A 17,112-nucleotide genomic window follows, 5' to 3' on the forward strand; every position below is an offset into this window, starting at 1 on the left:
AGCTGGCAAATGTATTCGAAAGCTGATATGAATAATAAATACTCTTAAGTCCCTATCCGGTAAGTTATTTCATTCATTCATTCATTCATTTGAGCAAATATACTTAGAATGCTTATTACTTCCAGACACTGTTCTAAGAAGTGTTCTAAGAAGTGTTCAAAGAAGAAATAAGACTCAGTACTTGGCATTGAGGTGTTCATAGGATGGAAGAGGGATAAGTGAACAACTGAGTGTAACTAAGAGTTATGGGGGAAGCAGATGTGGCTCAAGCAAATGAGCTCCTACCTACTACATGGGAAGTCCTAGGTTTGGTTCCTGGTGCCTCCTGGAGAAGACAAGCTAGACAGTGAGTTGGCACAGCAAGGTGATGCTATGAGGAGACGCAAAGAGGAAACACAATGAGAGAGACAACAAACACAGGGAGTGGAGGTGGCTCAAGTGATTGAGTGCCTCTCTCCCATATGAGAGGTCCCAGATTCAGTTCTGGGTGCCTCCTAAATAGAAGATGAGCGGACATAGAGAGCACACAGCAAACTGACACAGAGAGTAGACAGTGAGTGCAAACAACGAGGGATGGATTAAATAAATAAATTCTTAAAAAAAAAAGTTATTGGTAGGGAGCCAATGTAGCTCAGTGGTTGAGTGCCTGCTTCCCATATATGAAATCCTGGGTTCAACCCCTGGTGCTTCCTAAAATAAAAAAAAAAAAAAGTTATGGGTGCCATAAGTGAAAGATGTAGGGGCACAGCAGTCAATCAACTCACCTGACCAGGCCAGCAGCGGCAATGCTACCTCTCTAGCTCTTCAGAGGATCCATCCACCTTTGAGTCTCCTGGGTTTGAAGAAACTCTGCCATGTTTGCATTAGGAATCCTGGGGGATCAGGGGACTGTCCATTCAGGACTTGAGTGACAGCAGCCAGTTTCTACTGCTGTTACTTTCATGATTTGGGATTGTATAAAGTCACTTACCCTTGGACTCCTGGCCATGCAGGTGTTGTAAGGAGCCCAGCTGTGAGATGAGATGTTAAGGAGTAGAAATGTTAGAATTTCTTCTGAGCATGTGATATTCTAGCCTGGAATCTAGTAGATCGACAGAAAGTTGCTCTTCGGCTTTAGCATTCACCTCCTCTGCTGAGAAATCTTTCCACAAAGTTTGGATTTTGTATCATGCTTCCACATCCATTAATGGACAGAATAAGAAATTGCCACATGAAGAATGTTTCTGCATCTTTTGTAAAATTACGGAAGGCATTGCCCAGTGCATCACCGATGTCTCTTGGGTGAGGCTTCCAGCAGTCAAGTTGTTCTAGAATGCTTTTTCCCTCCTGGAGAATTGGCATGTTTCATTTTTAATAAATTTTGAGAATTATGTTACCACCATGTTTCCATTTTTACTTGAACTACTAGGAAACTCAGAGCTAAATTGAATACTAAATTACAAGTACTGGGGTTGGATAGCTATAATTTTCCTTCTATTTTTAATTTTATTTCCATTTTAACAGCCTTATTTTCTACTCGGCTTTTATATTGTCACATGCTGCCTATTCCTTTTGGAAACTAGAGGAAATAGTAAATGTATGTAAGCAAATATTTCTGTGCCCCACTCCTCCTTAGAGCAAATCTCACCTGTATTTATGGTTTACACCAGACCTGTGGTTGCAGATATCTATCAAGTCAGCTCAGAATCGAGTTTTCCAGACTTCTACATCAGTACGCAATAGAAGAGGCTGCTAATAACCTGATGTAGAAATCCAATCTAATCTGGTTTTATGGAGTTTTGTTCTATTTACTATCAAGTGCTAAAAAGTAAGGCAATAAAAATTTTATTCAAGGAGATAGAATGAATATTTTAATCAGAAAACTGTTCTTTTTGAGAAAATTACTTTTATGTTGTTGTAAAGCGCGAGGTTGGCTATCAGAGTTTGTAGATTGCCATTAAGTATTTTAAGTTAGAATGACTAAAAGACTTGCAGAAAGATTGAGAGCATGAACAGCCACAGTCCTTCCATATATTCTTCTCCTGTCCGTGGAGGCCATTTGGCTTGATTGCCAGGGGCAATTGCATTCCCTTAAGTCATGCACTGTGTACCTGTTGATGCATTATTTTCAGTGAGGATGACCTATGGCAGAGTTGAAAAAAAAGCTACACTGTGCCTTTCATAAGAAAGAATAAAATTCCAAAGCCTTGAGGACTGGGTAGATATCCAATATATCTATAGTGTATGCTTCACCATGTTTCTCTTAGCTCCAGGCTGCCAGCTGAAAAAATGGGTGATGTGCTCAGTGAGAGCCCTCTCTCATGCATTCTTCCCTTCTGCGTCTCCTCCATCCTTCCTTCCTTTGTGGTTCTTGAGTGCTTAGGAGATACCAGCCGCTGTGCTGGGTGCTGGACCCAGCAGCCAATGAGCTCAGCCCCTGCGCTTGCTCATGGAGGTCCTGGTGGGTAGGAAGCATCACAGCCTCCCTTCGGACTGTGCCTTCTACAGGTCGGAGGGATGGCAACCTGAGGCTGGGGTCTCTGGAGCCTTCGAAGGCCCCCTGACATCTCCTCTCAGAATACGGAGTTTAGCTGGAATGCTCTTTTTGGCCACCGGCCTTTTAAACCAAGGGGCTTATTTATCAGCAGTGCTATGACTGAACCTTCCTGGTGGCACGAGACCCCAGATGGCCTGGTGTAACTGTAGACTCCCCAGGGAGGCATGGGGATCCAGAACTGGGCTCTTCTCTCTCCTCAGGTCAGATGTTAGACACGAGCTGCCTTTTTGTTTGGGTTTTTCTGGCTGTCTACCATAGCACAATGGATTATTGCCACAGCTTGGGAAAGAGGCTTTCAGATGATAACCTTTACTTTTGTTGCTGAGCTGTGGTCCCCTTGCCTGATTCCTGTGTTGGATATCAAGGTTGCTGCCTTACCACTGGTTTATGTTATTATTTTTTAAGTGCTGCCTTTTGCTTCAGTTAGTAAATCAGGTTTTCAGAGATGATGTTGGGTGCCAAAGTTTGTCAGATTACCTGATGGGACAGATAAGGCTGGTAAATAGTACACATTTTAGACATTGTGGTTAATAGGAGAGGTAGTCATATGAGAATGTTACTTATTTGGCTCTTAGAATAAAATAGAGTTTGCTTTTTTATATACATTATAGTCATTTATTCATACAATTCATACAACAAGTAATCCAGCACCTACTGTATGCCAGGGAATGCTCCACCTGCTTATATAAACATGACTATGTTCTAGAAAAAAGAAAACGCTTTTCCTTGAGGAGGAAGGGAAAGCAATCTCTAACTTTTGGTACATGTCATGTCCATAGCAGAAACCATGATCTGTTTTGAGTATGTAGAGGAAAAACAACCATCCTCATGCTTGTGGCAAAAGCCCTGGCAGAGCTGAGACATTCCACTGCCCTGATCGGCTGGGATGCTCCAAGGAGAGACTTGGTGGCAATTCATCTGTTCATAGCTCTGTTTTGGTCCAGCCTCAGGTGGGGCTCTTAAATTGTTAGAAACTGGCCAGGATGACGTGGCCCAGGGCGTCTGTGCTGGTAATTGCTTCCAACCCTTTCCTGGTCTAAGTAGTTTAGTTAATGTTGGCTGAGGTTGACTGGCTGGCCTTACTGGTGTCACCATTGTCATAGAAACTGGAATGTTTCTACCACAGTCCTGGGTGGGGGGGGGAGGGGGTAGAAAAAAACATGAATCAGACTGCATCAATACCAGCATAGGATAATTTGGCATTTTCATATTTTTAAGCATCTGTCTTACAAGTTGTCTAGAGAATGCTTATCCTGTCTCTTCCATTTTACCAATCCCTACATTCCAGAGAAGGGTTGGCTACTAATGCTTGTCTTTTGAGGTTCTTTAGGTAATAAACAGGAAAAAATCCAGCTCAGTATTTTCCACCAAACACCATATCCCATAGCATTGTCAAAGAAGTAGGTTTTCCCCTTTTAAGAAACATGAAAGCTTGCAGCTATCTCCATGCATTTGTTACAAAAAACCAAAACCAAACAAACACAAAAAACCCACCAAAATGAAATCCAGAGGGAAATATTGTAAACCTCATTCAAATCATAAAGGTGTAAGCCGGACAATCAAAGAAGTCAAGTTGCTTTTGAGGTTAAAGATTTCAGTTCCAGAAACAAATTGAGGAGCTCTAAAAGGCTTATTTCACTTGGGCTGTGTGACGAGGCTGCCTTTTCAGCATAGTAGGATAAAACAATGCCTGAGAAATCTGCATCTGCTTCCTGCATGGCCACCTTGACCACCTTTCCCCACTTTCCTTATTCTCACTTTGCAGAAGCCCATGGAGCCATATTCTCTCCTTTCAGGCTTGTGAACACATTACATACCCTACATACATATGCATGTGCATATATGACCTTTCACATCTGCTGAAATCCTTCAGAAAATCTGTTTTTTGACATTTAACGACTTATTTGAAGCTTGGCTCAGATTCATATGCCTGTTAGCAGATTGGCTTTCAGTGTGCCATGTTCTCATGTGCTCAACTCATGTAAAAATAGCATGTTAGTTGGGAGGGTTTTAATGTTTTAAAGATAATAGGGATGTTAAGAAAACATTCATTTGCGTTTTTGTGTTGTTTCTTTGCTAATAGCTGATTCCCAGAAAAGGGCTTTCCAAACTTTCAAATTCTTAGAAGAGTTTCAGAGCTGAAGGAGCCTTTGAGAGCTAGTTTCATATGTTGCTTTTATAGCTGAGGAAACTGAGGCTCAGAAAAACAGGACCATGTGTTCTGGCCCACGTATAGGAAAGAGCTCATATGCAAATTAGACTTGGTTTGCAGCTTGATGCAGAGGATACAACTAATTATGCTCGTAATCCAAAAGCACTTTTGATGTATCAGAAGCAAAGTTTATTGGCATCGAAAGCATTCACCCAGTTATTGAATGAGTTTTATTAACTTACTCCTCTACTCTGTCTGAAATAAATAACATTAATGAAAAGTTTAACTTACCTTCCAACAAATCAAGTTTATCTCTGCCGTTTGGAGGGTCTGGCATGCCAGTTTGAAAATTGGCTGGCATCCTTTCAAACGAACTAATTTCCCCTAAGTGAGTTATAATGTATGTTTTTGTTGGGGTTATACAAAAGAAAGTGTGACAGGCTGGGTGACTTTGTAAGCATTCCACACTCAGTGCTGAAGACAGAGTTCTGAAAAACTTATAAGCTGACTTTTAAAAAAAAATCAGCACGAGTAAGGTAACTTGGCCCTGAATAATATAAGCAGGAGCCAGCAGGTGCCATGGTATGTCATTAGTGTGTTGTCACACATCCCATCATTCTGTTCTCGCCCTTGCTTTGGGTGTGGTGGCTGTGAACCTGCAGTGCCAGATGTCTTTAGAATCAAAATGACCCCCGAGACAAATAAGGCATTTTGAGAGGTGGGAGTGGGTGCGAGACGTTGCTTTCATGGCGCTGCTGCCTCTCCTTCATCTCTGTTCTCTCAATTCACAAATCTACTGTAGGCCTTTCCCCCTTACCATTTGTGCTGTCTGCAGACCCTGGCGGAGAGCGCTAGCACTTGGGACTTTGGTAATGATCTTTGGACAGACCCAAGGGCAAACAGGGAGTAGTTACAGTGCGGGCGTTTTCTTCTGGGCCAGCTGGGCACTCTGGCTGCCTTGAAATCTCGCTCTTCTCCAGGCATGTTTAGCTGCTTCAGGGGGACTTTGCTGTGGAGGAAGAGATTGTGGGCCCACATGAGACCTTTTCCTCTGGACTCTCTTCTAGCTGGCAAACCGCTTGGTGCATTATATCATTGAAGTTTATATTTTAATCTTGTAGGTGAAAAAGCCAAAGAGTCTTTCTCCTTAATTATTGTCTCAACTTTGACCTAATACTGTAAGATTTAATTCAAAATGAAAGGGTCCAATGTGGATTAAAAAAAGTAAAAACAAACAATAATCCTTAGTTCCAAGGCTGACGGGTTGCTCCTTTTATCAGTATTGTAGAGGTTGATGTATATGTGGCTTTACATTTTAACAGTACAAATGGTTTCACATCAGTAATTTGACTCATTGCAGGAGTAAGAAAACCAGGATCTTATAAGAAACTAATGAGTGTACAAAAGAGAAAGCATGACTATGAAATAAACTCATTATTTGGAAATGTGTCCATGATTAAGCAAGGGAACTAGATGTCTTGATGCTAAGGAGATGAAACATGTTGCTTTTGCTTTTTAGGTGAAGCCAAAAATCTTCCCACATATCCGGGGCCAAATAAGATGCGGGATTGCTACTGCACTGTGAACCTGGACCAAGAGGAGGTTTTCAGGACCAAAATAGTGGAAAAATCACTCTGGTAATGTCCTTTATTACTTGATACTGGTACATATTTTTTTTCTGTATAAAAAAATATCCTGGACACATATGTCATCTTCCCATTTTTTATGTTGGTTAGCTCGAGTGAGGAGGAAGAAATATTCATGTGAGCTCTTGCTTGCAGGGGTAGTTCATGTTGGAGCTTCTCTCCTCGATAGTGAACTGGTGTTCAGTGGGCATATCGCTCAGGGTTCTCAACAGTAGAAAGGAGCAAAAGCATGCGCTTGTTACTGCTTTTAGTAATTCACCTACCTGACCACTTAGGAGTCCTTTTTAATTAGAGATAGCCTGGGAAGTGTGCATGGCAAATAGTGGGAAACTTGTTTGGAAAGTTTTTTTTACCATTTTCCTTTATGTTTTCATAAAGAGGCATGCTTAAAGTGGTCATTGGGAGACCTACAAAACATTTATTGATAGAAGTTGAGTCAGCCAGGAAAAACCAACATCAAGTAAGTCTTAAGAATGACAAGTTTTCTATATAATATATCAGTACTCCTCAACTTTAGTTTGTATAAGAGTTGGGAGAGTTTATTAAAGCACAGATGCCTACTCCAGGAGGTCTAGGGTGGGCCTGAGAATTTGTACTTCTCAGAGGCTCCCAGGTGATATACTGATGTCGCCGGCCACACTTGGAGGAGCACTGTCATGCATCATGAAATGAAATGTGGCTGGGGAGCACCTAGGGCTTAAAAGTCACAGCAGTTTATAAAGTGGGTGAGAAGAAAGAAACCTGAACTGAGAATTGCACTTCATTATAAAGGCTGTTAGAAGGTGGTAGGGGAATGAATGATTTGTAGCCAGATGAAGCACCCTACAGCCCTTAGTGGGGCTGCAGTCCTGAATGAATTGTTTATAAGGAAGCAATTCATAAAGGAAAGAAGAATCCTCTGTACGTCATCTTCAGGTATCGAATTATTTGTGGTATCGTTTTACCAAAATGGCTATTTTGATTTGTGAATATTTTTAGCAGATGAATGATATCCTTGCATATTGCATATTGTTACTTTGAAGTGGGAAAAAAACAACACATTCTGGTGAGTTAATGAACTGAATTTTTAGAAAACTGTTGAGACTCTTCTGCCCCTGAGAAAGCTTGGAAACATGTTCCATTCTCCTCCATATGTACTGTTGCTGCTGAATGCTTCTTTTTTCCCCTTAAGTTATTTAATTTGATATTTGTAATTCTTTTCACATAACTAGAATTTGTTATTCCTAATAACATTTATAGATTTTCTTATTGTGTTATCAACATGATTTATGAAGTTTGTTGATAGAAGTTGTGACTTTACAAAACAATCATGCGTATAGTACAGGATTCCATGTACCACCCCACCACCAACACTTTGCATTGGTGTGGGACATTTGTTACCATTGATCGTAGCACTTTTTAAAAAATAATTGTTTTCTTTTTAAAATAGTAATTACCTTTGTTACAATTGATGAAAGAGTATTAAAATGGTTCTATTGTCCATTATTTATATTAGGTATATTTTTTCCCATCTATCACCGTGTTATAACCACCTTGTATTAGTATTGTACATTTGTTATAATTCATGAAAGAACATTCTTATACTCATACTATTAACTATAGTCCATCATTTACAATGAGTTCATTGTGTGGTCTTATATTTTATTTTTAAGTTTTTATTCTAGTAATATATATATTCTAAAGTTAACTCTTTTAACCACATTCACATATACAGTTCATTGCTGTTGGTTACATTAACATATTGTGCTACCATCACCACCTCCATTTCTAAGTCTTCTTTTTTTTTTTTTTTTTAAAGATTTATTTATTTATTTAATTTCCCCCCCTCCCCTGGTTGTCTGTTCTTGGTGTCTATTTGCTGCGTCTTGTTTCTTTGTCTGCTTCTGTTGTCGTCAGTGGCACGGGAAGTGTGGGCGGCGCCATTCCTGGGCAGGCTGCTCTTTCTTTTCACGCTGGGCGGCTTTCCTCACGGGCGCACTCCTTGCGCGTGGGGCTCCCCCACGCGGGGGACACCCTTGCGTGGCACTCCTTGCGCGCATCAGCACTGCGCATGGCCAGCTCCACACGGGTCAAGGAGGCCCAGGGTTTGAACCGCGGACCTCCCATATGGTAGACGGACGCCCTAACCACTGGGCCAAAGTCCGTTTCCCTCTAAGTCTTCTTAATTCATTTTTGGTCAAGCTACTCCTAAGGCTGAGCAATTATAGTTGCTTATATGATTTTTAATGCATACTCTAGATTTTTTTGAAATGATTTGTTGAAGAAAACTCAAAAGATTGAAGAGTATTGTCAGGAGTCAAGTCAAGCTTTAAAAGAATACCTTTATGGTGTTAATAAAGATGATGATGAGGATGATATTTCTACCTAAGGAAAATGGAAAGAAATATTCCTTTACCTCTTCAAAGGTTATTTTTGTTAGCCTCTAATTGAGAAAAATCTTTTCTTTATTTGAATGGTCTGATATCAGAGGCCAGTGGATCACAAACCTGGCAGTTACTGATATTCTTGGTAAAGCTTGGTTTCCTTGATACTGGTTCCTCCCCAGACCTACCAAATCAAAATTGCTGGGAAAGGACCTGTGGAGTCTATTTAGGACCTTCTGTTTTAGGTGAAATTGAGAAATAGGAACCCATTGTCCTCAAAATACTTCAGACAGGTTTAGAAATAGAAATCAAGTTTCTGGTTTTGGTGGTCCTTGGAAATGTGCTGCTGAAACAGCAAAGGGAGTCTGAGAGCTAAATAAAATAATGATGTAGTGATACTGTCTCTCCTAGGAAATCAGCTAGTTGCAATATGCTCACAGTCAGGTGGCAACTCTTAAAGTGCCTTCATAAGGAGCCAGCTCATCTACAGTGAGTGTACTGAAGCCAGCACTCAATGTGTAGGACTTCTCATCCTTCTCACAGACTATGTACTCTTCCTTTACAGTTTTTAAAAAGCTTAGTTATTTTCCTCATTTATTGATTTATTCATTAGTTCAATGAATATTTATTGAACACTTAACTTGATGTGCCAGATGAGAAAGTAGCTGCTGAAGGCAGAAGGAATTAAAACTGTTAGCAAAGAGACAAAATCCTATGCAAGATAATTCTAAGGCCTTAAAAAAATATGGCTTTTTAGTATTCAGGTGTCATCGGTAGTATTCACACTGAATAGCCTTACAAGATGGTACCCCCAAAAGCTCTACCCTTAGTGTAGAGAAATAAATCTACCCTATAAAAGTTGTTAGCAAGGCAACCTGCCTGTCCCTAGGGCTGAATATTTGAAACCAAAAACTGGCTCTTACATTAGTTTGCACCCTGAATCCTTACTTTTTTTTTTTTTTTTCTTTTGTGGCCCAAAATCTCAATCCATGAATATAAATTAATGTTTTGGATTAATATTTTGTCAATTGTCCTTTGAAGTAATATTATGCCAGTTAGAAGCAAATCTAGTTATCTCTGAAGGAATCTGGTTCCAATCCAGGCCTCAAAGAATTCCAGTACATAAAGTTCCAGGGAACATGAGTTCAGAGTATCAGATACACAAAGCTCACAAGGAATTAAAGCATCATGTACAATGCCAACAGAAACAATAGACAGTAGAATAGGACATGCAGAGTTTGCAGATATTGGCATAATCTGAAATAGAATATGAAATAAATAAGCTTAATATATTTAAAATAATAAAAGACAAGCTTAAAATTATGAGCAGGATTAAGAAATTGCAAAGAACATCAAGCCAATTTGGAAAAGAACTGATAGAAGTTCTAGAAATAAAAAAGAAAAGAAAAACTCAGTAAATAAATTAAATAACAGGTTAGACACAGCTGTAGGGAGAATTAGTAAGCTAGAAGATAAATTTGAAAAATAGCTGTGAGAGACAAAGAAATGGAAAGTGTGAGAGATTTAGAGATACAGAAATTAGGATGATAATCTCTAAATATGACTCACAGGAATTCCCAAAGGGAAAAGAATGGTATAGAGGCCATGTTTAAAAATATTAGGAGGAAACTGATATTTTAAGATTCTTGAATGGTCTAGATTGGAGGGGACAGAGCCAAGAGGCAGAAGATCCTGCCAAGAAGATCCTGCCATAGTTGAGATGACAGAACACGAAGGTTCAGACTTATCTGATGATTTTGAGGATGGGAGGAAATGGACAAACTTGAGAGATTGGGCTAGGTCCTCAAAATGTGGAATTGTCAACCTTGAATTACTAAGGTGACCACATCCCAGATTTTAGCTGTTGCTCCAAGGAAGCCACTGCTGCTCCCTCTCTGCTGTGTGTTGTGGAGGCAGCTTCCTGGAGCTGTATCTCTGAGTTTTCTCCAATATACTTCCTCTAGAATTAGTATTACCTGTAAGATTTGATCATTTATTTGGCAAAGTCAAGGTAGAAAATTAAACAAAGCCTGTATCTGCATCTCTGGAGTTTAAAGAGCCAAAGGCTTCTGTTTTGGGGGTTCTCAGCCTGGCAGGCCAGCTGGTCAAAGTTTGCAGTGCTTCACAGCCATATCAGAAAGGGCAAAGTGGAAGCCAAAACAACCAGCAAACCCCCTTCTGATAACCCTCTCTGTGGAGATGTGGTTAGTATTGAGTTCAGCTAGCTGTTACCCAATATTGTCTTCTGACTCAACATGAAACTGCAAATGGAATGTATGAGAAAGAAAAGGAAGAAAACAGATTTTCTTTCCCCCTAACTAGAAACAGGTTATGTCTGGAGATGAGGAAATCTAGCTTCTAATTACCACTCTGCTCTATGTCCTCTGGCAAGTATTTTCCCTATCTGTAAAATGAGGATTTGGCAGCAGTTTTTTCCCTTTCAGCACTAACAGTTATGTCACTGATATCTCCATGGTAGCACTATCAATTACTGTGATGGCATTTTAAATGGAAAAATGTCCTCTTTTTCTTTATTATTGTTTTTTAACATTGGAGTGTGGAGGTTGAAAGATAGCATCTATTGCAGATTTATTTTTTAAAAACTAATTGAACCTGACATATTTTGGAGAAAAATCCTTCACTTTACAGGAAGTTTTGGATCACAGAGTGGTTCAACAATGGTAGCGGAGGAATACTGATATGGGATGTTATTGACAGGATATATATGGTTGACAGGGAGTTATACAGGGCATATGCCCAGGGTATATGGTAATGTCTATATATACTCATAGTGGAAACAATTAAAAACAACAGCTGGGGGGTACTGGGCTCCTGGCCGGGGGGTCACTGTTGTGGGCCCTGGGAGAGCAGCGGCAATCCTCCAGGTGCAACGGCAAGAACCAGGAAGGAAGGAGGGCCCAACAGTGGGCTCTTGATACTAATGGCTACACTTTTGAGCCTATGCACCTGCAATAAGAACAAGGCCTAGAGTAGCATTGTGCCTGGGGGTTTCCTCCTGACAGCCTTCATGTTACTCAAATGTGGCCACTCTCACAGCCAAACTCAGCGTGTAGATGTGATGCATTCCCCCCAGCGTGGGACACGACACCCGGGGATGAGCCTCCCTGGCACTGAGGGATCACTACCACATACCAGCTGAAGAAGCAACTAGAAAATGACCTTGAATTAAAGATTCAATGCGGAACAGCAGAATATACCTGTCTACATATAATAACATGACTTCGGGAAGCGGTTTGACCTAATGTAAGGGGGAAATGGAAAGGAGAAATGAGATTATAAGGCTGTGAGTCTCTAAAAAAGAGTCTGGAGGTTGTCAGAAGGAATACCCCTATGTACAACTGAACAGAGTCTAAGAGACAGATAAAGTAGATACAACCCCAGGTATTGGTTCTTTTGAGGGATAAAGAGACCCACGGGTTCTATGGTCATGGCAGAAGGGGTTCACTGCCACGACAGATGGCCCTTCTTTAGAGCTGGTGTTTCTGCGTGATGGAAATGGACTCAGAGGGGATCTCTTTTCACAAGACTTGCATGCTACTTTATTGGAATTGTAGTTGGTGCTGAGTTTAAGATATATGTAGGGGATTTGAATCTCTGGACTGATAATATGACACCCAGGCCCAGAGCCTCAACAGACTTCAGCTCCTACACTTTGACTTATTGGACTTACTCCACTCAGCCAACATGGAGTTGAAGAAGGTCAACCACCACAACATGGAGCCTAGAGTGTCTACAACTAGAAGCGGGAAGAGTGCATCCAGTACCCATGTGGAATCTAAGCCCTCACTTGACATAGGTGTGCAATGGACACAACCAATCCAATGTCCACAGAGGAAATGTGAAATGGGTGTGGGAACGGTAGCCATGGGGGCTGCTGGGTGTGGGGAACGGGAGGAAGAGATGAGATGTGGAGGCGTTTTCGGGACGTGGAGTTGTCCTGGATAGTGCTTCACGGACAATTACGGGACACTGTAGATCCCCCCAGGGCCCACTGGATGGAACGTGAGAGAGTCTGGGCTATGATGTGGACCATTGACTATGGGGTGCAGTGATGCTCAGAGATGAACTTACCAGGTGCAATGGATGTATCACGATGATGGGAGAGAGTGTTGCTGTGGGGGGAGTGGGGGACGGGGGCGGTGGGGTTGAATGGGACCTCATATATTTTTTTTAATGTAATTAAAAAATAATAATAAATAAATATTAAAAAAAAAAAAGAAAAAAAAAAGAAAAATCCCTTTCTTTCCCTTTCCTTTCCCTTCTTCAACAAAATTATTTTGGACAATGTTTTTACCCTACTGGGAAGAGTACTTTCCTAATGTTGAAAGTGAACTTTGTTCACATTTTTAACTTTGTAGAGCAGTAGTTTTGAAATCAAATAGCAACTTATTTGTTTACTTGCTTATTTATACAGTTATATGATATCAGATTGTTATGGTTGGGGAGCTCAGCCTGCTTAATAAATTAATTGATTACTTAATAAATCTGTCAGGAAAAATATCCGAGAGCTTTTTCTAGTCCAATTATTTGCAAGAATATGCTAGAAATTATCAGTGTTTTCATTTTCTTTTGTCCACCTAAGGAGATGGAATACTGTTTATATCCTCAATGATCATTGTATTGATAATATTGCTACCTCCCCCCACAGATTTCATGTGTGTGAAAAGACACATCAGTAGAGAGCTGCTCCAAGATTCCTGATTTGACCCTCACGTTTCCCCTTCATCTTGGAGGGAGACAGTCATAGGGGATACAAGTTCTCACCGGGGAAGGTGGCAGCTCTGATTGAACAGCTGGTTTTGAGACTTGGCTATTGGAACCTAACTTTTTAGCAGAGAGCCCTTCCCTATTCCAAAACAAAGCAATCAGCCCCATTGCACACAGCTCCAGCCCAAGACAAGCCCTTCCCTGCTGCTCAGTTGCCCGCCATGTTTATTTCAAGCTGGTTTTTTTTTTCCTTTTTAAAGATTTATTTATTTATTTATTTCTCTCCCCTCCCCACCCTCCACCCTGGTTGTCTGTTCTCTGTGTCTATTTGCTGCGTCGTCTTCTTTGTCTGCTTCTGTTGTTGTCAGCGGCACGGGAATCTTTGTCTCTTTTTGTTGTGTCATGGGTGGTGCCATTCTTAGGCAGACTGCACTTTCTTTCGCACTGGATGGCTCTCCTTACAGGGCGCACTCCTTGTGCGTGGGGCTCCCCTATGCAGAGACACCCCTGCACAGCAGGGCACTCCTTGCACGCCAGCTCTACACGGGTCAAGGAGGCCCGGGGTTTGAACCATGGACCTCCCATGTGGTAGACGGATGCCCTACCCACTGTGCCAAGTTTGCTTCCCCGAGCTGGTTTTATCTGCATTAACATCTGGGGGAGCAGGGGCAAAACAATGTGGCCCTGGGTCACAGCAGGAAGAACTGTGGGGTCTTTACGCAGCCCTGGCCCAAGCGTGGCTGGTAGACTAGGGGTTGTTTTTCCTCCTCTTTCACCTTTTCCCCCTAGAAAACACTGACTTATTTTTAGCTCATAACATTTTCTAGTTTAAGTGGTCCTTTACATTTCTAAGGGTTTGACTACATATTTATAAGTGATAAAAGCAAGTTACAGATGGTATTTATAATAGGATTCTTTTTTTTTTTAGAAAATTCTGATTGCTTTGTAAATTGTCTGGAATATAAGTAAATAAATGCTGCTGTGGTTATTATTTCTCATTAGTGGGATTATGGGAGGTATTTTTTCCCATTTTGTTTGTGCTTTTTATTAGAAGTTAAAAAAATAAAGTCACAACAACAAACCTTATAAAAAGGTAGAGAGGCAGTTTACCACTGCTGTGGTCGTTATGAGAGTCTCCAGTGCTGTCATTCTCATCGTGAGGCAATCTTTAAGAGCCTTCTTTAATGAAAGCCTGTTCCCTCCTGGATGCGGCTGAGCTGCCTGCTTGGTATTCAGAAGGAGCAACCGGGTCAATGATATGAAAGTTTCTTTCTGCTCATACTGAAAGATGTAAATTTCTCAGAAAATAGTACTTTTGTGTGGTGCAAATGACTAAACCAAGAAAGACCTCAGCAGTTCCAAAGTTTAATTCAGGAGGGGAGGAGTTATTTCGGGTTAGAGCCCAAAAGGGCACGGGAGGAAGTTAGTGGTTTGGGAAGACAGACTATTCATTCTTTCAGAATGCTTTTTAAAAAAATCAAGTTACTGCCTTATAAGACACCTACTTGGAAATTAGAAGACTATCTAAGTAACATTTTCTCTCCTAACATTTACTTTTCTCTACAATTTCTTAAGCTAAAGCAAAAAAAAAAAAAAAAAAAGTCTGTTTGAACCAAAAGCAAGCTTTGGTAAAACCCAGAATTTAGTATGCCAGCTTGACTGGGAGCTCTGTTCTCTCACAGAGCACTCCAAGCAGTGCTGCTCTGTAGATTTATTATTTTTTGGGATCTTCTTTGGGCAGGAATTCTGTGCTACTCTGAAATGTGAGATGGTGAACCCATTCCTATTTCTTTGGCTGTATATAAAGCAGATGCTTCTGTGGTAACCGTCCAGGGAGGGAGAACCGGGCAAGTTCAAAGCTGCCAGGAGCCTTCTCAAATGCACCCCCAGCAAGGCTCCAGGGCTCTTTCCCAGCCCCCAAGGTCTCCTTTTATTATCAGTGTATAAGCCTTAGGATACTGAACCCAACAAAGAGAGACTTCTGCAAGGAGAATGATGCTAAGAGATTTTGAAGGAAGAATTCATCAGCAAAAATCCTCCAACGCCATACACATGGGTATTCTCTGATCGTGTGCTGCTGCAGAAGGAGCACTGAGGGCACCGAATGCCGTGCCCTGAACTGGATTGTGAAGAGGTCAAGGAGTTCCAAGGGAAGCTCAGGGGTGGCTGAGGAGCAGGGGCACTTGGGGGACTTGGGCTAACTTGCCAGGTGTTTACCAACAGATTGGGAGGTATTGCAGTGTTAACCAGGACCCATCAGTCCACGTACTTCCAATGCCTCTGCACACTGATGCCTCTGGCAGTGTTTTGTGCATTTTGTCTACCCCACCAGATTTAGTGCAGTTCTTTGGCATAGTTTGGTACTGAGTAAGACTCCCAAATTAGAGAGTTAATAAATGAATGAATGAAACAATGAATCTTTGTGAGTTTTTTTTCCCTTTTCCTAGTCTCCAGCAATGCAGGAACCCCGTCTCTTTGGGTGTGTCCAGTCACTGTCCAGCACCAGGCACCTGCTTTAACTCTGACCTGGCCCCATTTCAACCATCATGTGTCTCAATTTGCATTTCTGGAAGAATTAGAATTCCAGCCTCAGTAAGAATAGACCTTACCCAAATGGGTTTTCACAGGAAGCCCCCCCTCCCCTTTTGGACATCATCATCTTATTTATGATTGTGCATTTTTATAGGTGTGTCTCACTTCATGAGAAGGATTTTTCTGGATAGTTTTATGCAGATTAGATTTTATACAATTGTATTTGTTTTAAGTCAAGCATTTATTGTTTATACTTTATCTTTCCTTCTGATAGAGAACTAGCTTGCTGTCTTCTTAACCCAGAGTTATGGTAAAGCATACTGGACACAAATGTTCGACTTACCACCTTATTTTAGCCACAGTGAAAATGAAGGCAAGAAAAGATAAGTGGCTGCCCGGTTCACACCTGGTTATGGCAGAGCTGGGCCCCAGCTCAAGTTTCTAGTTAGTTAAGAAAGAAAGTCTTTTTGCCAAGCCACATGATCTTCTCTTTGATTTGTTTCTTTACCTCTGGTTTCTGTGACGAATGGTAAACATTTAAATGTACCTATGGCCATTCAGCATTCAAGGAACAGCACGGATCACTTGCAGAATCGGAGACTGTGTTTAGACCTCCGGTGCTCTGGGGTGAGGAGTGGCCTTGCCCACTGAAGCGGTAGGTCGCCACTCACCGCCGTGAGTGCCCTGGTCTCGTGGCTCTCATGACGGTTTACTGTTTGGCTACAGCCGTCTCTGCCGGAGATCTGGGGTGGATTTGGGAGTTTGTAGGTTCACTGCAGAGTGGACTGTGGCTTCCCTGGGCTCTCTTACGGCCTCTGAGGGGCTTTCTGGAGGTCTAAGGCAGACCCTCCTAGAGTCAGAGGCTCCCAGCCCCTTTTCATGGCCCCTCTCCCCTTATATCTTGCTTCAGTCCCTCCTTTGACTGGGGCTTCTTTCGTTTTTTTTTTAAAACTGCATGAGCAAGTGTGTCCTCTCGCAACGCGAGAGGATTCTCTCAGAGCCTGACCTAGAGCTCGGGCCACCTCGAAGGTGGGTGTGTCCATCCTCCGTGCTCGTTGAGGGCCAGGTGCTCAGCAGGGGCTGTTCCCGCGCCCTGCCCCACGGGGGGGCGTACCAGGCGTGTGTGCCTTGATGTCCCGCCTGGGCCTCACGTTT

The 17,112-nt window shown here is 41.7% G+C and overlaps 1 protein-coding gene across 2 annotated transcripts in view; it reads left to right on the forward strand.

Moving 5' to 3' along the window:
* RASA3 (RAS p21 protein activator 3) overlaps positions 1–17,112 on the forward strand; it is a 215,786-nt gene that overhangs the window by 75,424 nt on the left and 123,250 nt on the right. For both annotated transcript variants that reach the window (XM_058278341.1, XM_058278340.1), the window contains exon 2: positions 6,208–6,325. In XM_058278341.1, coding sequence (XP_058134324.1) covers positions 6,208–6,325 — 118 coding nt within the window. The remainder of the gene's footprint in view (positions 1–6,207; positions 6,326–17,112) is intronic.

This window comes from Dasypus novemcinctus, chromosome 17 (assembly GCF_030445035.2).
Source record: "Dasypus novemcinctus isolate mDasNov1 chromosome 17, mDasNov1.1.hap2, whole genome shotgun sequence".
NCBI classification, from domain to species: Eukaryota; Metazoa; Chordata; class Mammalia; order Cingulata; family Dasypodidae; genus Dasypus; species Dasypus novemcinctus.